The following is a 24,453-nucleotide window of genomic DNA, read 5'->3' on the forward strand; positions in this document are numbered from 1 at the left end:
ATTATTTTAATGGCAAAAAAAGAACTTACAGAAGAACCCCAAGAATCGAGAAATAGGGACTTCAAGTATGTTCAGCAGTTCAGCTCCAGAAAGTGTTCTCGACAATCTCAAAATGAAGACATTTTGAATAATCTAATTTTATCATCAGATCCAGTCTTATCATCTATGAGGAAACGTTGGATTTGCTACAGAAGTTTGACGTTTGAAAATAGTCATGACTTTAAAGATTTGCTTTATCTTTTAGATATGGATTGCTCTGTTTCTGATTATTTTACTAAATTAAGCTAATTATAAATTTAAAAATAAAAAATATTTTCCCAAAAAAACATTACTTGTTTCTTTAGTTTTTTGTTTATTTATCAAATATTCCACATGAGATGTATGCTATGAAATCTACCTGTTCTATTACCTGTAGTAAAAAAATAGTATTATGTATGAAATATGTTTTAGGGATATCCCAGGTATTTCATATTATACCTGGGATTCATTGTTAAAAAAGAGTTGCAATCGCTTAATGTTTGTACTTATGTATTATATAAGTACCTAACATTGAAGTTGTTATGGAAGAAAATAAGTTGGTGATGAAATTTCACTAGACATGTTAATCATTCGTTCATTACTGTGACACGTGGACAAAATAAGGTAGACATATTATACATCAATATTTTGGAAATTGCATCTTCTTTTCAAAAATGTTTAAATATATTGAAAATTAAAAACTTCTGTTGTCACGTTATTTTACGGACCAATTAAAAACACTTTGTTTTCATCTTTAGTTATAAAAAATCATTTATTTAAAATAATACAGAAGTATGGCTCCCTGTTGTTACTTGAACGAGCACGACCACAGTTAATACTCGGATTCTAGTCTTCTTACAAAAGCACTCAATTACAAAAAAAAATAGTCTAGCAGACAGGGTTTTCAACAGAACAGATAATTACATAGTACTAATAAATACAACATTAACAGATATTTAAACACAGCTAATAAAATGACTGTTACATTTGAACATAAATAATATAAATGCAATATTTATCGAAATAATCCTAAACATATCGCCGCCCTTGATGGATCCGGTAATACATCAATCTTCTTTTGGTATGGGAGCCAATTTATGAATAGCTCGTTGAATCTCACCATTCTTTGTTTTAATACCTGCTACTCGTACAGAACCATTTTGATCTCTAACTACATTGAGAACTCTACCAATTAACCATTGCTTAGGGGGCATATTATCTTCGGCAACTAACACCAGATCACCTTCATTTAAGTTTTTCTGTTTCTTGGTCCACTTGACTTTTTGTTGAAGTTCATGGAGATACTCCATCGACCATCTCTTCCAAAAATGTTGTTGTATAGCAGAAATTCTTAGCCATCTGTCTAAGTGAGACCAGTCTTTGCTGTCGACAGTAGGTTCAGCAATGCCCACCAACGGACCACCAGTCAAAAAATGGGCAGGAGTCAAAACAGCTTCATCATTCGGATCATTGGAGATAGCTGTCAACGGCCTTGAGTTTAAGACAGCTTCCACTTCAGTAACCACTGTTGTAAGCTCTTCAAATGTCAAATGCGATTGACCCAAAATTCTAGCTAAATGGTATTTGGCTGACTTTACAGCCGCCTCCCATAATCCGCCAAAGTGGGGTGATCGCGGTGGAATGTGGCAAAATTGAATATTGTTAGCAGCGCAATATTTTGATATTTTACCTTGAACTTGTTGATCAAAAAACGTCTTCTTCATTTCTTCTAGCTCTCTACGGGTACCTACGAAGTTTGTAGCATTATCACAGAACAGCTGCGTGCATAAACCTCGACGAGCCACAAATCTTTTCAATGATGCCAAGAAGGCCTTTGCAGTCAAATCGGAGACCACCTCCATATGTATAGCCTTTGTGCTAAAACATATAAAAACAGCAATGTAGCTTTTCGTTGTACGACAACCTCTCAGTTTATATGTAGTTGTAATAGGACCACAGAAATCCACACCAGTAACAGTGAACGGCTTCGCAACGGCTACTCTTGAATGCGGCAAGTCGCTCATAATTTGGTTGCTAAGTCTTGGACGACATCTAAAGCATTGAAGACAGCTACCAGTCACAGAACGTATGACACTTCTAGCACGGAAGACCCAGAACCGCTGTCTGATGATAGCCATTAAGGCTTGAGTACCAGCATGCAGATATTTCATATGAAGAAATCTTATATAACTTTTAACTGTTTCTGAATTATTCGGCAGGAGAATTTGATGTTTTGCGTCATAGGGCAAATCTGAATTCGCCAATCTACCACCAACACGTAGCAAGGGTACACCATGTTGACTTTCTATAAAAAGACTGAGGCTTTTGTATTTACTTGTTGCAGGCAATTCACGATTTTTTAACAGCAAAGCAATTTCTTCACTAAAATAATACTGCTGCACACAATATACTATTCGAATCAGCGCTTCATCTAATTTTTCGCTCATATCCTTTGTACGATTACGAAAACTATACAGGCAAACAATAATTTTTTGCAGCTTTTCAAAATCTCTATAAGTCTCCATCCACACAATGAACGATTGTTTTATATCTTCTTCTTTAGCTTTTTCAGGGGGAAAATTGTTGGCAGTAGGTTTAATAAGCAATGTAGTAGCCGTAGTACTTCTCTCTTCATCGACATCAGCTCGTTTCTTCCTTGATTTATTTTCTGGCCACTCATCACACGTTTTCTTCAAGAAACTAGGCCCTGTAAACCAAAACGAATCCAGCAATTCATTCGCATACGCACCTCTTGATATTATATCCGCTGCGTTGGATTTGGAGGGGACATGACGCCATATGTAATCTTTAGTTTCTTCTTGAATTGACGACACCCTGTTGGCAACAAAAGTATTCCAATTTGAAGGATGCTCACTTAGCCAGTCCAGTACGATTTCCGAATCAGTCCACAAATAGGTACCATCAATTTTTATCGGAAAATTAGCCTTCGTCTTCGTTACCAACTTTGATAACAGTTCAGCTCCCAGCAATTCTAGCCTTGGCAGGGATTGCGTCTTCAGTGGTGCTACTCTTGATTTAGCACTCCACAAATGTACAGTGACGTCATCATCGCAGATGGTTCGTATATAAATACAGCATCCGTAGGCTCTTTTCGATGCATCGGCAAACCCGTGCATTTCACATCGAACTAAGTTGTTTTTGGCTAATACAAACCTAGGAACGCTTATATTTTCAACCTCTTTCAGTTTCTGGCGGAATTTCCTCCATAGACAATGCAAATTCATCGGTAGGGATTCATCCCAATTCAGTTTCAAAATCCACAGATCTTGCATAAAAATCTTTGCCTTTACTATTAAAGGATTTATAAGGGTCAAACAGTTTTGATAATTCTGCCAACACTATTCTTTTTGTTACTGCCTTATTGTCATCTAAACACGGCCAGATATACCGAAAAGTATCTCCCACTGGAGCCCAGATGATGCCAAGAGTTTTTATAATTTCTTCATCATTTAATCGAAGAGTTTTTTCTTTGTCAGCATCCGGTACAAAATTAAGAAATTTTTCACTATTTGAGAACCATTTTCTTAAAGTGAATTTATCAGTATCTAATACAACGGAAACCTGCTTATAAATTTAAAAAATTTCGTTTTCATCGTTTGATCCACTGATCAAATCATCCATATAGAAATCGGATAAAATCTTTTTTGATCCGATCGGATATTCAACTGCATAATCTTCACCCAATTTCTTTAAGCACCTTGTTGCCAAATAGGGGGCAGACGTAGTACCATACGTTATGGTCCGCAATCGATATGCCTTTAACTGCTCTTCAGGGGAAGACCTCCACAAAATCGCTTGATAATTTGCATCATTATCTGTCACCCATGCCTGGCGGTACATTTTTGTTACATCTGCCGTAATTGCGTATTTGTAACATCTAAATCGCAGAATTATAGATAATAAATCATCTTGGACTTGAGGACCTTTCATCATGACGTCATTGAGTGACAGACCACTATCTGTTTTACAGCTGCAATCGAACACAACTCGAAGTTTTGTACTTGTAGATTCAGGCCGTAGCACATACTGTTGAGGTGCAAAATATTTTAATTTGGAAATATGTTCTTTTATCTCAGTCATGTGACCTAAGGACATGTACTCGCACATAAACATATTATAACCTTCTCTTGTTAACGGATCTTTGCAAAGTTTTCGTTCCAGTGCCAAAAATCTTCGTTCAGCAGCATGGTATGAACTACCTAATTCGTTCACAGATGATTTGAATGGAATTTTAACTACGAAACGTCCAGTATCATCCTTATATACTGTTTCCATAAAAATTCTCTCACATTTTTCCTCTTCTTCAGTTAAAAATTCTGATTTAGAAGATATCTGTTCAATTTGCCAAAAATTAGAAACCAGATTATATAAATCATCTTCCAAATATTCACTATTTACCAACAAGTTGTTCAGTTTATATCCGTGGAGTAAGCACTCTTTAGTCTTACCAGCAACTATCCAACCTAGGACGGTTTTTTGAAGTACGGGCAATGAATTCACAAGATGAATTTTACCAACTGAAAACAAATCGAAGAAGATTTCAGCTCCAATTAATATATCTATTCGCGATGGTATATTAAACGTTGTATCAGCAAGAGATATATTTTTGGGTAAATTCCAACCAGATACGTCGACATATTGATCCGGTTTTGAGCTTGTAATTTTTGGTAAAATATAAAATTCCAAACCAACTTCGAATTCATTTATCCTTGATTTAATTTTAGTCATCGTCTGTTTCATAAATACAGTCGCAACATCTCCGACCCCATTTACATCCAGTCTGCAGGGCTTTGTTTGAAGTTGTAGCTTCTGAGCAAGATTTTCACACATCAGGTTTACTTGAGAACCTGAATCTAATATGGCACGAGCCCGGTGGTATTTACTCGAAGCACCTTTTACCATGACAATAGCAGTTGCAAGAAAAGCACCAAGTTCAGCTGTCACATTCATCACTGATGCCTGAGCAGTACCTTGATATGAAGTCGTTGGCAAATCATTGGAGATTTCTGCATTCACCTCTGAACCGAATTCTTTATGTAAAAGTTGATGGTGAGGTTTGTTACATTTGCAACAATTCGCAGCAGTACAATTTATATGTAAATGTCCCCTTTTTAGACATCTAAAACATATTTTTGCTTTTCGTGCGGCAGTATAGCGCTCATTGATAGACATCTTTTTAAATTTGTTACAATCCTGCAAATCGTGGCCACTGCCATAACATACTGTACAGTTAGATTTTGCAACAGAAAGTGCAGTATAGTTGCAACGTTTCTTTTTATAACCTTTTTCAGAATTTTCAGCTTTTGGGTTTACTTGACCCAACTTAGATTCTCGAGCTTCAAGGTTCTGACAACGTCTTGTCAAAATAGCAGAACATTCATCCCATGACGACAGTTTGCTATAGTCCACTGATTCCTCCCACTTAACTTGAGAATCTACATCCACTCTCTCCATTACCATATGGATCAACATTGCATTCGCGACGTCCTTGAAGTCGCCCAATGACAGCATATCACTCAAGTGTGCATTTACAGCATCTAACACTTGTCTCAGATGAGTTGCAGAAGATTTTGTTGATTTCGGGATAGCAAACAGTGAATTAATATGTTCCTCGAACATCAAAGCCTTCTTATCGAAGCACTCTTTCAGCCTATCGAGTGCCTTTGGATAATTATCATCAGTGACATCAAAATCTGCTATCGCCGACAGTGGCCGGGAGCCCAAATGCTCTTTCAAAATTAAAAATCGTTCACAATTGTCGAACATTTCATCCTGGTGAATTAATTTGTTAAAAAGCGTTATAAATTTAGGAAATTCAGAATACTTCCCTTCGAATTTCGGTAATTTTACCTCCCGACGAACTCTAGGGACTGCTGGAAATGATGCTGTAGTATTCATCATGCTAACATCAGCAACTGCATGATGCATCTTTGATAGTAAAGACATTATTTTAGACTTTGTGGCCACATAAATGTCCTCTATTTCTGCTGTTATTGTTTCATTACCAGCAACTTCGCCACTTTGACTTATCTTGTCAATTTCATCTTGCACTTTAATTATTTTCTTAAAATAATCTTCCAGCATACTCAGCCTACAATTGAGTTCTTCCGATGATAAGCTCATTCCCTTCTTGGATATCAAAGTTTTCATCCGGGTGATGTTGCCTTTGGTACTCGTTCTCAACGCCTCAAGTTGACAAATTTTTTGCTCTTGTTTTGCAACATCTTGCTCACCGTCACTAGCTTCATGGTTTTGGTCATCAGGTGGAGCCATAATAGTGCATAAATTATTTAACTTTATTTATAAATCAAATTTTATTCACTTTTTTCAACAAAAAAAGTATAAATTTAATTTATATTCAATAATTGCACTTTTCGTTTTACTTTGTGTGTTGTTTTGTTTATATGTCAAAATGATTGACATGTAACAAAGTCGGAGTTGGTTACTTTATTTTTGACGGCGTTTTTTTTTTTTTAGTACCGTGGTATGTTGAAATCAAGCTTTACTATTGGTTTGTGTCTCTACTAACAGGATAGTCAGGACAACGATCAGTACTAAAATGCTTGTAAAAGTGGTGAAAGCTTTCCTTTTATTTCTATTTTACACCACTTTACACTATCAAGTAGACAAATTACCACTTTACATCAGATTCATCCAATCAGCAACACACACACTAAGCATATTAATACTTCATGTAGAATTTTATTAATTTTTATAATTATGTTGTTCAACGGAATTTAACCTTCTCCTTCGGCACCAAAATGTTGTCACGTTATTTTACGGACCAATTAAAAACACTTTGTTTTCATCTTTAGTTATAAAAAATCATTTATTTAAAATAATACAGAAGTATGGCTCCCTGTTGTTACTTGAACGAGCACGACCACAGTTAATACTCGGATTCTAGCCTTCTTACAAAAGCACTCAATTACAAAAAAAAATAGTCTAGCAGGCAGGGTTTTCAACAGAACAGATAATTACATAGTACTAATAAATACAACATTAACAGATATTTAAAAACAGCTAATAAAATGACTGTTACATATGAACATAAATAATATAAATGCAATATTTATCGAAATAATCCTAAACAACTTCATAGAAGAGTTTTTGCAAAAAAAAAAGAAAAATTTTTTTTTATTTTTTGTTGAAAATTTAACAAAATTTTTTGGTTTATCCCACAATTCCCAAAAAACTTTTAAAAAATCCCAAAATTGGGATTTTTTTGGATCTATTGAAGGTACCAAGCTCGGGCTATGAAATCCCTTTTCATGATATTGAAGAACAGATTGGGACATACAAAACTGGTCTTAATTTTTTGAAAGCAGCTATGCGATTTTAGAATATGTTGTCTAAAGTTGAAATTTACATAAAAAATAGGTCTAATTCGGAAGGCTCTGGACCACGCAATAATACGAATTTTGATATTATTTTGCTTTTATAATATTTCCCGAAATGTTATCTTTCAGAAAAATATAAACACATTATTTATTATACCCTTCAGCTTCGTGAGAAGGGTATATATAAGTTTGTCATCCCGTTTGTAATTTCTACATTTTTCATTTCCGAACCTATAAAGTATATATATTCTGGATCCTTATAGATAGCGGAGTCGATTAAGCCATGTCCGTCTGTCTGTCTGTCTGTCTGTCTGTCTGTCTGTCTGTCTGTCTGTCTGTCTGTCTGTCTGTCTGTCTGTCTGTCTGTCTGTCTGTCTGTCTGTCTGTCTGTCTGTCTGTCTGTCTGTCTGTCTGTCTGTCTGTCTGTCTGCCTGTCTGTCTGTCTGTCTGTCTGTCTGTCTGTCTGTCTGCCTGTCTGTCTGTCTGTCTGTCTGTCTGTCTGTATGTCTGTCTGTATGTCTGTCTGTCTGTCTGTCTGTCTGCCTGTCTGTCTGTCTGTCTGTCTGTCTGTCTGTCTGTCTGTCTGTCTGTCTGTCTGTCAACAAATCGTATGTTTGGATGTGCATGCTTTGCGTATTTTGTTTTTCTTTTGTGTGTTTGTTTCTTTTGGCGTTGTTGTTTTTTATACAATTAAACGTATGTTTGGATGTGTGTTGGTTTCATTGGCTTGCGTATTTTGTTTTTTCTTTTGGTGTTTTGTATCGTTTGGCGTTGTTGTTGTTTTTTGTGTTCTTGATAAATTTAGGATGCTGTACGCTGAAAGTGGGCAATGTACATACATATATACTAATTATAAAAAATAATAATGCATCCACAACAAAGGTGAAGGGTATATAAGATTCGGCATAGCCGAATATAGCACTCTTACTTGTTTTTTTCTCATTTTCTGTATAATTTAAATTAATGTAGGTACTTTTTTCGAAAAAAAATGGCGAAAAAACGATTTTTTTTTTAAGTTTGAATGCACATAACTTGACTCAGTAGATATTTTTTAACAATTCTTTCTTAAGATTATTAATAAATTTGTTGTTAATTAAAAAAAAGATACTTCAAGAAAATCGGGAAATAATTGGATCCGTTATTAGCAAAATGGGAGACCAAGGCAGGCAAAAAAAATTTTGTAGATCTCGTCTAGTACATTCCATATATATAAAAATCTTTCAAATCGGATCGCAAACAAAAATTTGGCATCATTTTTAATTTTTGATATACCCGAGGTGCCCAACTTTGGGGCATTGTGGCTCGGCCCCCCTTGGTTGTTTAAGCCCAAATTCAAAACTTAAACTTATCGACACCTCCTCTATAGCCATGGGAAATTTTATTAAAGTCGGGATATTCGTTTAGAAGTTACAGATTTATTTCCACTTTTTTTTTCAGATCCCCCACTGTGGGCCGCTTGGGTTCATCACTGCGCTTCACCGCGGGCAAGATCAACCGGAGTTGGTTTAGCCCTTACTTAATGACGCCTTGCGAAGAATGCAGAAGTCGAAGGGAATCTGAATCGATTTTGATCCAGAGATCCTTGCCTTCTCCTTTGTCCCTCGAGCGTCCTCGTTCGATCGTCCAGTCCTCTGTGCCAAGTTCCTTGTTCTGACGCTCTATAAGTGTTAGCGTGGCTTCGTCCTCCAAAAGAGGAGGAGGAACCCACACTCTCACCGTCGTACGAATAGGTACTTGATCCAGTGGGATGATTTCGATTCTTGCATTGGGCCAGAGTTCGCCAACTCCTCGGATACAGTTTCTGAGAAAGCCTAGAGCCTTCTCGTTACCACACCCGATGATCTTGACACCCTTTAACCATTTGGCGCCGTCGAATGCAGTGAAGGAATCATCCACACTGCATGCGAGTTCGTCAACTAATGCCCGCAAGATCTTCTCCTCCAGAAGCAGCCATCTGTCCGTAGTCATTTTCCCATCAGGTTGACTACGATCAATGATGGCTACTTGTAGCTCAGGTGCTGATGAGAAGCTAGTTGATGGTTTCAGCCGCTTACCCTCAGACACCTGCGTTTCACCTGACCTTTGCCGCTTAATACTAGGCCTAGCTGGAACTTTGGCAACCGTCGCGGTTCCTCGAGTAGAGGAGATTGCGGACAGCACCTTGGGTGTTGTGCTAGCAGACTTCGTCGTGCCGCATTGGTCATCACCTCTCTGATGTAGATGGGCGTACGTCAAGATCCTCCGAGACGGTGATCGTGTTCGGTCCAGTGCTGGCATGGGGCACATGTTTAGATGTGATCACCTGCCTGCTCTGGTTTGGTTCGGTCGTAGTCTTGACTGGCCTGACCTCCACAACAGTAGTATTTAGCATAGCCTCATACTTCTGTATGTGGTAGGTATGTTTACGACGTAAACGCTTTTCCCTGGTGGTCAAGGACGCGAGATCTCGTGAGTCCAACGTCCTGACATACCGGAGAGAGCGTTTGTAGCCCGCCAACCTTTTCCGTTCGTCCTGTTCTGAGTCCTGTTTCTTGTTTTTCTGTTCTTTGTCTCCCTTTGCAGGGTCATGGGCCTCCGGATTGTGTACGTCTTCCTTCGCTTTTAGCGACTCGGAGGACACCATGAGTAAGTCCTCCTTTCAGACCTGAGAGGTTGTCGTCACTGTCGTCCAAAGTCACTCTTTCCTGTCTTGTCAGAAAACTGTTCGGTCTGTCGTTAATCCCAGTAGCATCACCGACTACAAGACCCGGGATATTCGTCTGATTCGTCGCAGTCACAGTAGCTCCAGTGGCACTCAGTCACAGTAGCTCCAGTGGCACTCAGGCTTCCGCCTGAGTACTCACGTTACCCTTGGAGATTTTAGCACCCTCGACCAAGGACATAGGGCCGTCTTTATTTTTTGACATTTCATTTTTGGCAGTTTATACCTCTACCATAGGTAAGAAAAAAAGACACTGCCGCTCAATGTGAGTCAGACGCATCCTGGATTTGAGTTTTTTACCAAAATCATTCGGACTGACAGAACCAGATCGTACTTTCCAGCCGCCCTTAACATAGGGAACAGACGCCAGATGGTACGGTTATGTTGCCTAGGTAACCCAACCACAGTCCCGGACCGACATCAAAAATGCAGACAGAGGAAATTGGTAGCCGCCCTAACTAAGGGAACAGACGCTACCAATTGAGGTCGTGATTGCTAGGCGACCGGATGGTCATTTACCCCACACCCGCTCTTAACATAGAGGACAGATGCTATGAGGTATGGGGAGGGTAGTTCTTAGATCACATCCTTAGGATGCTTAAGCCCCTGCACCGTGCCCGAAGACTCAAGGTGACTACCCACAGCAGAGTTTATAAGTGACGTGACATTTTGTCGTAGTTACATCATCATCATGATCAAAAAATTTCTAAATTTTTGTTTTTTAAAACGGCATAAAAAATTGGAAAATGCAGCTTAAATTTAAAATTTTGTTAAAAAAATTTTTTGCGACTGCGCAGATTAAAACTAGTTTTAATCTTACTGATTTGTTGTAACATTATTTTTTTTAACAGCGTATCTGCATTTTCCAATTTTTTATGCCGTTTTAAAAACTAAAATTTTTAAATTTTGTTAAAAAAATTTGTTTGCGACTGCGCAGATTAAAACTAGTTTTAATCTTACTTAAAGACAATTTTATTTCAGAATTTTGAGTTTATTCAATAAGCTAAACAATTTTTGAGTTAGGCGAACGGTATATCTCGAAGTCATTTGACTTTTGAGTTGATACGAGTTGTGTAGCCGTTCATTGATTCTCGCAAAACATTCAATAAACGAATTATAAGTGACGTGACATTTTGTCGTAGTTACATCATCATCATGATCAAAAAATTTCTAAATTTTTGTTTTTTAAAATGGCATAAAAAATTGGAAAATGCAGCTACGCTGTTAATTTTTTCCAAGCGAATAGAACAAAACAAGCTCGAAATGACGAAAAGTTGTGGACTGATTTTAATCTGATTTGTTGTAACATTATTTTCTATGCGCGTAGAAAAAATTAACAGCGTATCTGCATTTCCCAATTTTTAAAAACTAAATTTTTTTAATTTTGTTAAAAAAATTTGTTTGCGACTGCGCAGATTAAAACTAGTTTTAATCTTACTTAAAGATAATTTTATTGCAGAATTTCGAGTTTATTCAATAAGCTAAACCATTTTTGAGTTAAGCGAACGGTATATCTCGAAAAGAAGAGCTAACCTAAAAAACGGCCGTGTGCATCGCTTGACAGTTTATTCAACTATGCTTTATGATCGTATGTACAGTAGCCGACTTAATTTTGTTGTCTTAGCAATTTCTCCATAAATTTTTTTTCCTTTCGGAGATTTACGACCATATTCCGAACTGGAATATGAATCTCTGTGCAATTTGTCATTTTCAAGGATAAAAATTCAAAAAAATCTTTAATTATCACTTTAACAATTGTAATGTTTGTAAATTTAAATAAATCAACAAAATTAACTGTTATTTCCTTTTCTTTGTTTTAAATATTATATTTGATGTTAGAAGATACTACATTGTATGTAGACTTTTTTCCCGCTAATTATTATGTTTTTTCCCAATAATTTCTATGTTACATCTTTTTCACATTCTTTTTTACTTCAAATAGTCTTGATATTAAATACCTTAAACATTGCTATAACATCTTTTTTAATTATCGCCACTAATTCTCTAAAACTTCAAAATCGTAGGGTGTATTTAGACTTTTTTCCTTGACTGTATATATATATATACTTCAAATATATATTATTATTATATATATTTCTCAGTAGTAAACATGCGTTTAATAAAACAACCTTCAAATATTTTAGTAAGAAATTTAGATTTTATACAAGTCAATAATGCAACTAAACATGGTTGTTTATTACCTTATTCAATAAGGGCTCTAATAGTGGGACCATCTAATTGTGGAAAAACTAATGTTATGCTTAGTTTGATTGAAAGCCCTAATGGTTTACAATTTAAAAATATTTATTTATACTCAAAATGAATGAATTAAAACTATCGTTTTATAGATTTATAAATCTTTACCTACTTTCAGAAACAATAAATTATATAAATGATTGTGTATACAAGGAATAAATTTAGTGGGAAAAAATCCGTTCACGGAAAAGGACTAGTAAATAATTTAATTAATTCACTACCAATAGAGCTTCACCTACCAGGTTATCAATATTGTGGACCTGAAACAAAGCTGGAAAAGCGTTTAAAAAGAGGTGATAAAGGAATCAATCCCCTAGATGCAGATGTCGAATTCATGATATTGCTTATTCTCAGAATACCAATATTGATAAAAGACTGTGGTGGATGATGACAACTGGAGCATGAACTTCGACTCTTTTAATTAAAAAGACTTGTTGTTTGTCTTAAGGTTGCATCTCAACTGCCCTTTATTTATTGATTCATACTTCTTATATATAATTAGATTGTTTGTTTCGTTAATAAATATAAAGAATAATAATATAAAGAAAAGGAGATGACAATAATAAGTAGAGTTGCCAATTATAAGTGAAGTTGACAATTGTAAGTGAAGTTGACAATTGTAGGTAAAATATTCTATTACATATTAAATGAGTGGGATTAACCTTATGAGTAAATACTTAAATGATAAATGAATATTACTATGGTTAGTGATGCATTGCATTACACCTCCCTTTTATTGGGAAAAAAAAATGTTGAGTCAAACCAGTTGATCAATCTGATTTGGCTCAATATTTTTTTTTTTGTTTGTTTATAAAATATAATATATAATTTTGTTTATAAGCATAGTGGTTTATATTACATAGTGGTTTATTTTCCGTTCGTCCTGTTCTGAGTCCTGTTTCTTGTTTTTCTGTTCTTTGTCTCCCTTTGCAGGGTCATGGGCCTCCGGATTGTGTACGTCTTCCTTCGCTTTTAGCGACTCGGAGGACACCATGAGTAAGTCCTCCTTTCAGACCTGAGAGGTTGTCGTCACTGTCGTCCAAAGTCACTCTTTCCTGTCTTGTCAGAAAACTGTTCGGTCTGTCGTTAATCCCAGTAGCATCACCGACTACAAGACCCGGGATATTCGTCTGATTCGTCGCAGTCACAGTAGCTCCAGTGGCACTCAGTCACAGTAGCTCCAGTGGCACTCAGGCTTCCGCCTGAGTACTCACGTTACCCTTGGAGATTTTAGCACCCTCGACCAAGGACATAGGGCCGTCTTTATTTTTTGACATTTCATTTTTGGCAGTTTATACCTCTACCATAGGTAAGAAAAAAAGACACTGCCGCTCAATGTGAGTCAGACGCATCCTGGATTTGAGTTTTTTACCAAAATCATTCGGACTGACAGAACCAGATCGTACTTTCCAGCCGCCCTTAACATAGGGAACAGACGCCAGATGGTACGGTTATGTTGCCTAGGTAACCCAACCACAGTCCCGGACCGACATCAAAAATGCAGACAGAGGAAATTGGTAGCCGCCCTAACTAAGGGAACAGACGCTACCAATTGAGGTCGTGATTGCTAGGCGACCGGATGGTCATTTACCCCACACCCGCTCTTAACATAGAGGACAGATGCTATGAGGTATGGGGAGGGTAGTTCTTAGATCACATCCTTAGGATGCTTAAGCCCCTGCACCGTGCCCGAAGACTCAAGGTGACTACCCACAGCAGAGTTTATAAGTGACGTGACATTTTGTCGTAGTTACATCATCATCATGATCAAAAAATTTCTAAATTTTTGTTTTTTAAAACGGCATAAAAAATTGGAAAATGCAGCTTAAATTTAAAATTTTGTTAAAAAAATTTTTTGCGACTGCGCAGATTAAAACTAGTTTTAATCTTACTGATTTGTTGTAACATTATTTTTTTTAACAGCGTATCTGCATTTTCCAATTTTTTATGCCGTTTTAAAAACTAAAATTTTTAAATTTTGTTAAAAAAATTTGTTTGCGACTGCGCAGATTAAAACTAGTTTTAATCTTACTTAAAGACAATTTTATTTCAGAATTTTGAGTTTATTCAATAAGCTAAACAATTTTTGAGTTAGGCGAACGGTATATCTCGAAGTCATTTGACTTTTGAGTTGATACGAGTTGTGTAGCCGTTCATTGATTCTCGCAAAACATTCAATAAACGAATTATAAGTGACGTGACATTTTGTCGTAGTTACATCATCATCATGATCAAAAAATTTCTAAATTTTTGTTTTTTAAAATGGCATAAAAAATTGGAAAATGCAGCTACGCTGTTAATTTTTTCCAAGCGAATAGAACAAAACAAGCTCGAAATGACGAAAAGTTGTGGACTGATTTTAATCTGATTTGTTGTAACATTATTTTCTATGCGCGTAGAAAAAATTAACAGCGTATCTGCATTTCCCAATTTTTAAAAACTAAATTTTTTTAATTTTGTTAAAAAAATTTGTTTGCGACTGCGCAGATTAAAACTAGTTTTAATCTTACTTAAAGATAATTTTATTGCAGAATTTCGAGTTTATTCAATAAGCTAAACCATTTTTGAGTTAAGCGAACGGTATATCTCGAAAAGAAGAGCTAACCTAAAAAACGGCCGTGTGCATCGCTTGACAGTTTATTCAACTATGCTTTATGATCGTATGTACAGTAGCCGACTTAATTTTGTTGTCTTAGCAATTTCTCCATAAATTTTTTTTCCTTTCGGAGATTTACGACCATATTCCGAACTGGAATATGAATCTCTGTGCAATTTGTCATTTTCAAGGATAAAAATTCAAAAAAATCTTTAATTATCACTTTAACAATTGTAATGTTTGTAAATTTAAATAAATCAACAAAATTAACTGTTATTTCCTTTTCTTTGTTTTAAATATTATATTTGATGTTAGAAGATACTACATTGTATGTAGACTTTTTTCCCGCTAATTATTATGTTTTTTCCCAATAATTTCTATGTTACATCTTTTTCACATTCTTTTTTACTTCAAATAGTCTTGATATTAAATACCTTAAACATTGCTATAACATCTTTTTTAATTATCGCCACTAATTCTCTAAAACTTCAAAATCGTAGGGTGTATTTAGACTTTTTTCCTTGACTGTATATATATATATACTTCAAATATATATTATTATTATATATATTTCTCAGTAGTAAACATGCGTTTAATAAAACAACCTTCAAATATTTTAGTAAGAAATTTAGATTTTATACAAGTCAATAATGCAACTAAACATGGTTGTTTATTACCTTATTCAATAAGGGCTCTAATAGTGGGACCATCTAATTGTGGAAAAACTAATGTTATGCTTAGTTTGATTGAAAGCCCTAATGGTTTACAATTTAAAAATATTTATTTATACTCAAAATGAATGAATTAAAACTATCGTTTTATAGATTTATAAATCTTTACCTACTTTCAGAAACAATAAATTATATAAATGATTGTGTATACAAGGAATAAATTTAGTGGGAAAAAATCCGTTCACGGAAAAGGACTAGTAAATAATTTAATTAATTCACTACCAATAGAGCTTCACCTACCAGGTTATCAATATTGTGGACCTGAAACAAAGCTGGAAAAGCGTTTAAAAAGAGGTGATAAAGGAATCAATCCCCTAGATGCAGATGTCGAATTCATGATATTGCTTATTCTCAGAATACCAATATTGATAAAAGACTGTGGTGGATGATGACAACTGGAGCATGAACTTCGACTCTTTTAATTAAAAAGACTTGTTGTTTGTCTTAAGGTTGCATCTCAACTGCCCTTTATTTATTGATTCATACTTCTTATATATAATTAGATTGTTTGTTTCGTTAATAAATATAAAGAATAATAATATAAAGAAAAGGAGATGACAATAATAAGTAGAGTTGCCAATTATAAGTGAAGTTGACAATTGTAAGTGAAGTTGACAATTGTAGGTAAAATATTCTATTACATATTAAATGAGTGGGATTAACCTTATGAGTAAATACTTAAATGATAAATGAATATTACTATGGTTAGTGATGCATTGCATTACACCTCCCTTTTATTGGGAAAAAAAAATGTTGAGTCAAACCAGTTGATCAATCTGATTTGGCTCAATATTTTTTTTTTTGTTTGTTTATAAAATATAATATATAATTTTGTTTATAAGCATAGTGGTTTATATTACAGGTCGTTATTCGATTTGTTTTTTTTTTTTTTTACATTTATAATTAAAATTTTTTCAAAAAAATTTCAAATTTAGTTTTACGCTTTTCTTATTCTATCTTTGTGATAAGTTTTTTGTTTTTTTGTATCTTTATTATACACTGAAACATTAACTCCATCAATTTTTGTTACAATAAATGGATCTTCATATATATTTTTAAATTTATCATATGGCTCTTTTTTTATAAATACTTGATCATTAACTTGTATATTACAGGGTTTTGCAAAATGATCATACAGTTTTTTATTCCTTTCTTTATGTTTTTCTATTAATGTCTTTGCCATAAAATGAGATTTTTGTAACCGATATTTAACTTCTGTATTATAACTATCAATATTGTAAAGTGGATCAATTTGTCCAAACTTTAAATCATTCGGCATTGTTGCTTCTCTTCCGAATACTAGTTCAAATGGTGTGTATTTATTGTCAAATGCTGTATTAGAAGTTGTATTGTGGAAAAAAGTGAAGTATTTTAAGTAAGTATCCCAGTCTGTTATATTTTCCTCTATAAATGCTCTTATGTACTCATTGAAAACGCGATGATTCCTTTCCGCCGTTCCTACTGTTTGATGGTGATAAGCTGTAGAAAAGCATAATTCAATGTTTAAAAGTTTGCATAATTCGGTAAATATTTCGTTTTTAAACTCAGTGCCTAAATCGGATTTGATCGATTTCATGTTTCCATAAATTAATATAAAATTCTCAAAAATTGCCTGTGCTACAGTCTTTGCACTTTTATCTGGAATTGATATTGTTACAAGATATTTTGTGAAATCACATATTAGTGTCAAAGCATATTTATTACCAAAATTTGATGTTGGTAAAGGACCTATTGTGTCCAGTACTATAATGTTAAAAGGCATAATGGGAGTAGGGGTTATAACAAGTTCTTCTTTATTTCCTTTTTTCACTTTATTCAAATTACATTTTCTACAATTCTTTACAAATGAAGCAATTGTTCTGGTCATTCCCTTCCAATAATATTTTGTTTTTAATTTAGCATATAACCTTTTACTTCCGCAATGTCCACCTATAATAGGGTCGTTATGATAAATCTCTAAAAGTTTTGTTTGTTTATCTTTGTCAAAAACTGTTTCAATCGGTTCTACTAACATAATTTCTAGTGATTTTAATATTCTGTTACCATGGGTTTTCAAATTTTGTATACTGTAGCTACTAAAAAAACTGTCATTCTTTGACCATTCCATTTTATAAATGTTATTATTGTTGGCTTCTTTCTCGAGCCTCGAAAGCATATCATCAAAATTCAATGATTCGTTAACAACTTCAACATCTATAAGAAATTTAAATTTAAATCTATTATATATTTTCAATCTTATGTTAGATATTTTACCATTTTCATAATATAGTTCTGACTTTATTTTGGAAACGTTTTTGTTAAAACTATGTGAAAATTTATCATAAACTTTTAAATTTATAACGTCATTACCCTTAACTAGTGGTTTTGTCATCCTATTCTGTACCGACTTTGCCCGAGTTGTCATGGCCAAAACTGTTCCATTGGTTGTTCCATCCTTTAATTCTTGAATTGAAATGCGGGATAATGCATCTGCCCCTACATTATCCTTACCTTTTATGTATACTATTGAAAAGTTATATTCAGAAAGCTTAAGTCTTATTTTCGTTAGTTTTGATGAAGGATCTTTCATGTTGAATAGATATACTAATGGTCGATGGTCAGTTCTGACAACAAATTCTGTTCCATAAACGTAGGGTCTGAATTGGTTTATTGCGAAATATATTGCAAGAAGTTCTTGTTCAATTACAGGTTTCTTTTGTTCTGCCTGACTAAAAGCCTTTGATGCATAATACACTGGTAAATCATTGCCGTTAAAGTTCTGACTTAAAATTGCACCACACCCTATCTTAGAAGCATCAACCGTAATTAAAAATTGTTTGTTAAAATCCGGATATTGAAGGATTTTGGGTGATACTAAATTAGCTTTAATAGCTTCAAAGGACTCTTGACAATGTTTATTCCAAACAAAATTTACTTTTTTCCGTGTCATATTATTTAGTGGGGCAGCGAGTGACGCAAAATTTGGAATAAATCGTCTGTAGTAGTTGGCAAAAGCAACAAAACGTTTAACAGCGTCCTTGTCTTTTGGTATTGTGTAATTTCTGATAGCAATTATTTTAGTATCATCGGGTAAGAGTCCATTAGAAGTACATTTGTGACCAAGAAATGTAACTTCCGGTCTAAAGAAATTGCATTTATAAGGGTTTAATTTTAAATTATACTTCCTCAATATTTTAAAAACTTCTGTTAAATTAGCTAAATGATGTTCTTTGCTGCATCCGATTACAATAATATCATCTATGTACAAAAATGCTTTGTTAGGATCTAGACCTGAAAATGCGATAGACATCATACGCGAAAATGAATTTGGTGCTACGTTTAGTCCAAAAGGTAAAACCTTCCAACGAAATGTGCCTTGATCTGTACTAAATGACGTTATATCTCTTGACTCTGCGTGAAGCGGAATTTGATGAAATCCAGAAAAAAGATCAAGTATAGAAAAATGTTTTGCTCTACCCAGATTATCGAGTATATCATCAATCCTCGGTAATGGAAATTTGTCTGCGATTAGTTTTTTGTTAATTGATCTGAAATCTACACACATACGATATGATTTACTATTGTCTGGATTTTTCTTGGGTACCAAAATTAAAGGGCTATTATAGTTTGAAGTGCTAGGTTCCACTAAATCATTATCAAGTAAATTTTGAACTTGTTTTCTTATTTCACTTCTATGTGCATATGGTAATCGATAATTCTTTACGTAAACTGGCGATGTGTCATTAAGTCTTAATTTTTGCTCATAAAAATTATTTATGGTCATCTTGTCATCTTTCAAGGTGAATATGTCAGCATATTGTTCACATAGTGGTATTAAATCGTTTCTGATATCTATTGGCATTTTGTCATTTAATAAATTTTTTAGCTTTTCAATACGATCAGTACAAGGAGTAACACAAGTTTTGTTAATGGAGTAAATATAAAAATTTGAAAGTTTTTCCGTTTTTACCTCGTAGTTATGAACAAATTTAATTTCATCTGTGGTGTTTAAAATTCGTAAAACTGGAGTTTTAGAATTTACTACACACTTACCGATAAAAACACCTTCACAAATTTCCTGGGAATCAATAAAAACTGATTCTGTTATATTATTCAAACGAAATGTTCTAAAAACTTCAGATCTTGGCGGGAAAAAATGTGAATTATCATTTATACCATGAGAAATTGGAACTGAAATGTTTCTGCCGTATACGTGAAATGACACTGTCATAGTATCATAATCAATTTTGCACTTATTAGTTTTCAAAAAGTCCTTACCTAAAATGCCATCGGAGGGTATGTTAAAATCATCTGTTACGACGTGTAAAACTTGTGATATTGTATGATTTGGAAATAATAATTTAGCTTTTACTATACCTAATGATTTGGTTGTGTTCGTAGTTATACCTACAATATTGATTGTGTCTTGTTCATTTATTTGTAAAACATCCTTTATGCATGAGGCTTTTAAAACAGATATGTCAGCTTGTGAGTCGACTAAAAACGTATTAATTTGATGTGAAACATTACAGTTTATACTTATAAAATCAGAAAAATGTAAATTAAAACTGTAAATAGATTTAGTATTATTTTCATTAAAACAATTTAATTTTCCTCCTCCCTCAACTCGTCCTGCTGAGGGACTTCGGAGTTTAAAGTCCTAATGGATGCATTCTGTGCCTGATTTGACCTATTGTTATACCTTCCTCTATTATTGTTATAATTATTCGTAGGCGTATAGTTTCTCTGACTGTTATTGTTGTTATTATTTGATCTATTATTATAATTGTTGGCAGGTTCATAGTTCCTCTGACCATTGTAGTTGTTATTGTTGAATCTATTGTTATAGTTGTTGCGTCTGGTAAATCTATTCATTGGCGGTTGGTTACGGTGACTGAAATTATACCTATTTCCGTTATAGCGCATTGACAAAACCTGGCTGTGGTTTTCAGTATTAGAATCTTCTATAATCAATTTCGCCACTACATCTTTAGGTTCTTTGAAAGTAGTTGATGCCAATATTGCTTTAACCATGTCTGACTTTGCATTAGCTCTACAAACACTAATTGTTTGGTCTATTGCCATTTCATGTGCCTTTTCCCTTGTTATTCCTTCTATCACGAGTGAACGTTCTAAGGCATCTGCCAAATCTTCAACGTTTTTTGCGAAATCTGTATAATTGTTTTGTTTAATATTTAATGCTGCAATTCTACCAGCTACTACTTTGGAACTATCGGGTTTTATTCTATTTTTTAGTATATCTTTAATCTGATCGATGCTAATTATCTGATTTGGTAAAACTTCCCTAGCCTTGCCATCCAATTTAGATTTTATGAATGAAATGAGACATGTGTTTAAGTTTGGAGCTGTAATTTCCTCAATTAAGTTAATTTTATCTATAAAAGAATTTAATGTAAGTGGGTTTCCATTGTAATTTTCACGTATAATGCTTGAGCACATTGAGATAAATTTAGTTTTTTCTTCTATTGAAGCCATATCAAAGTTATTTATATTGTCAGTAGTCTCAATTGATAAATAATTTTCCTGTTGTCCCTTAATTTCAGATTCAGAATTGCTATCACTTATGTCTGTTTCAGACATGGATTCTGTTAAAACTTCTTTTTGTATTATTTGAAATAAATCCACACCAATTGGAATTTTGATTTTACAATTTAGTTTACAGAAGCATTTAAATAATAATTCTCTGCAATTTATTATTTTATCATATATATCTTGTTGCAAACTTTCCGATATGTTATTAATGTAAGGACTTGTATAATTTAAAATGTTATTATATGATGTAATAAGTAAATTTATATATTCTTGTTTTTTTGTTTCTTTACTTGAAATTGGCCGATTTTGTAAAATTCTTTTTTTAATTCTGTTAAAATTTGATATTAATTCTTTAAAAGTATCTAATTCAAATTCATTGGTAGACATTGATTTCAAATATTTTTCTTCTTCTTTCTTTTTTTTTTTTAATAAAAAAAAAATATTTGTTTAAAATATATATTTTCTTTTTTTTTTAATTTGTTTTATTACAGAAATATTATTTTTAAGTGAAAAATTTTTTTTTAAAGTATTAAAGTTAAATATTTTGAATATAGTACAAATTATTGAGTTAAGTTTAATTATTAGGTAACAAAAATTTAATAGTGAATATATTGTATGTAGAAAGTAATTTTATTAATTTAAATTTTTTTGTATTTAATAATGAAAATAATTTTAGTTAATGTAGAAATTTAAATAATATTAAAAGTATTTTAGTTTTAACATACATTTACTTATATAATAAATATATAATTAAATATATATATATATTTTTTTTTTATTTCAAATTCAATCTTAAATATATTTAAATTATTTTTCCTTAATTTTCTATTTTTTATAAGTAGATCAAACTTATATTAACATTTTTTTCTTTTGTTTTTAGTTATTTCATTTAATTTGTATATTTATTATATGTTTATGCATGTTTATTCCCATATTAAAAATAATAATGTATAATTATAGTTAAAATTAAATTTGTTATTTGTATAAATCTTGTATTGTTAAAAAAAAGAATATAATTCACTTATGTTAATAATCCAATCACCAATGCTGCGTGACAAATTTTGGGCGTCAATGTTGTTGGTATTCATACATACTTTACTCTTCTGCTGTTGTTGACTATTATAATTGTTTGTCTGTTGTTTTGTACTCTTACATTTAATTATTGTTGTTGTTAATTTATTGTCTATCGGATCTTTTTTATTCTGCTCATTGTTGTTAAATACTCGTTAAGTTTTTTATTTCTTCTTCTTTTGTTCATTTTTATTTTATTTTTTTTTAATTTTTCGTTCTTTATTCTTTCGCTCCTTTTTCATATTGTTTTGTATGTTGTTGCACTTGTTCTTTTTTTTTTGTTTCATTTAGTTTCTTTATATATTTTTTGTTTCTTGATTCGTTATTTTTATTTCTTTAAAATTTTTCCGTTATTTTGACTTTTTCGTTACTTTTCATTTACAACATGTCTGGAATGTTCTTTACGTTCTGTTCTTTTCAGAGTATATTTAGAATTAAAACGGTTTTTTTTTCACTTTTTTTCGTTGCTCCCTTTATTCTTTCCCCTGTTGAATTCCTTTGAACAAAGTTGTCGAACAACAGTTACTTTGAAATGCATATTAAGTATATAATAATTATTTGTTCAGCATATTAAAAAACAGTTAGGCTTTTAAGGGTCAAATACACTTTTATCCTATTTTTTTTTTAAAAAAGACTTTTCCATATAAATTATACTCGTTTAATTTATTTATTTAATATTAGTTAATTTTCCACTTTTGAACCTCTACACTTTTATTGACCAGAGCAAATTGTTATTAGATTGTTTGGTGGCCTTGTATAAATATTTACATTAAATTCAATCATGTTGGTAGTTTTTGGTTTTTTTTTTTCAAAAACTTTCTTTAAATTCGCACTAATACGTTTTGTTCACAAGGTTTTTATTTTTTTTTTATTTTATTAAACACTTTTATTTAATTTAGTATGGTGGAGGCAGGATCGCCATGTGGTGGATGATGACAACTGGAGCATGAACTTCGACTCTTTTAATTAAAAAGACTTGTTGTTTGTCTTAAGGTTGCATCTCAACTGCCCTTTATTTATTGATTCATACTTCTTATATATAATTAGATTGTTTGTTTCGTTAATAAATATAAAGAATAATAATATAAAGAAAAGGAGATGACAATAATAAGTAGAGTTGCCAATTATAAGTGAAGTTGACAATTGTAAGTGAAGTTGACAATTGTAGGTAAAATATTCTATTACATATTAAATGAGTGGGATTAACCTTATGAGTAAATACTTAAATGATAAATGAATATTACTATGGTTAGTGATGCATTGCATTACAAGACATCAAGCAGACAGAGAACTAGCCGATAAGGCTTGAGAAAGGGTTAAAGCAAAGAATATATAGAATGCGCATATGAATGAATACAAGATGCGGGGGGAAGACAAAAGGGAAAGAAGCACAAACAAAGAGCGTAACAATGCTCTCATGTTGATTTATGAGATCTTTTAATTCTCATTTATCAGACTATATATGTGCTTGTGTGTGTATTAAAAACGTAAAAATAAAACAAAAACCTAACAAAAGAATTTTTGTTTCTTGCTATTTTTGTGAAAATAACCTTCTTAAAAGCAAATGTGACCGATTGTGCAATTGTAGGGCAAGAGCATGTGTTTTATTGTTGTACAGGTAAAACTATATCGATTCGCACCGAAATTCAGATGTTGTTTTTATCTAAAATTAAAGAATTATAGGAATATAAAAATAACAACATAAACTGCCTTGTTCATAAAAAATATTTTGTTTATTAAAGCGGCATGGCCACAAAATGCTTTTGGGGTCTTTTGTCAAACCATGTTGTATATTTATTTCATAGCTGTGCAGTAGAAATATTCTTATTAAAGATATTTAAAAAGAGATTAAAATAAAACATATTATTTTTCCTTCTTAAGGAATTTTGTTTGGTTTTTATTTAATCGGAATAAATTTAATTTATTTCTATTCACAAATGTAAGAAAAGATATATACAAAAATATATTTTTTTTATATTTGTAAGAAAATTCAAAATATTTTTCCATTTTATATTTTTATACCCTTCACCTTCGTGAGAAGGGCATATATAAGTTTGTCATTCCGTTTGTAATTTCTACATTTTTCATTTCCGACCCTATAAAGTATATATATTCTGGATCCTTATAGATAGCGGAGTCGATTAAGCCATGTCCGTCTGTCTGTCTGTCTGTCTGTCTGTCTGTCTG

The 24,453-nt window shown here is 32.8% G+C and overlaps 3 protein-coding genes across 3 annotated transcripts; all 3 read right to left on the bottom strand.

Annotated features, from left to right (window-relative positions):
• Positions 1-1,085: 1,085 nt before the first annotated feature.
• Positions 1,086-3,155, bottom strand: LOC135958593 (uncharacterized). The gene has a single exon (XM_065509490.1). The coding sequence runs from the start codon at positions 3,153-3,155 to the stop codon at positions 1,086-1,088; it is 2,070 nt and encodes a 689-aa protein (XP_065365562.1).
• A 457-nt stretch (positions 3,156-3,612) lies between these two features.
• LOC135958594 (uncharacterized) lies at positions 3,613-6,312 on the bottom strand. Its single transcript, XM_065509491.1, has 2 exons — positions 5,890-6,312; positions 3,613-5,811 (listed from the first exon to the last, which is right to left on the bottom strand). The coding sequence occupies exons 1-2, from the start codon at positions 6,310-6,312 to the stop codon at positions 3,613-3,615; spliced, it is 2,622 nt and encodes an 873-aa protein (XP_065365563.1).
• Positions 6,313-20,247: 13,935 nt separating this feature from the next.
• LOC135958595 (myb-like protein P) lies at positions 20,248-21,243 on the bottom strand. The gene has a single exon (XM_065509492.1). It carries the CDS (start codon positions 21,241-21,243, stop codon positions 20,248-20,250), a length of 996 nt encoding a protein of 331 aa, XP_065365564.1.
• Positions 21,244-24,453: the final 3,210 nt, after the last annotated feature.

Source organism: Calliphora vicina, chromosome 4 (genome assembly GCF_958450345.1).
Source record: "Calliphora vicina chromosome 4, idCalVici1.1, whole genome shotgun sequence".
NCBI classification, from domain to species: Eukaryota; Metazoa; Arthropoda; class Insecta; order Diptera; family Calliphoridae; genus Calliphora; species Calliphora vicina.

Coding starts and splice junctions, on each gene's coding strand:
- LOC135958593 (XM_065509490.1), bottom strand. CDS start 3,155: ATGCACGGGTTTGCCGATGCATCGAAAAGAGCCTACGGATGCTGTATT.
- LOC135958595 (XM_065509492.1), bottom strand. CDS start 21,243: ATGTCTGAAACAGACATAAGTGATAGCAATTCTGAATCTGAAATTAAG.
- LOC135958594 (XM_065509491.1), bottom strand. CDS start 6,312: ATGGCTCCACCTGATGACCAAAACCATGAAGCTAGTGACGGTGAGCAA. Junction 5,812..5,889: donor TCCCTAGAGTTCGTCGGGAG/GTAAAATTACCG, acceptor TTAATTCACCAG/GATGAAATGTTCGACAATTG.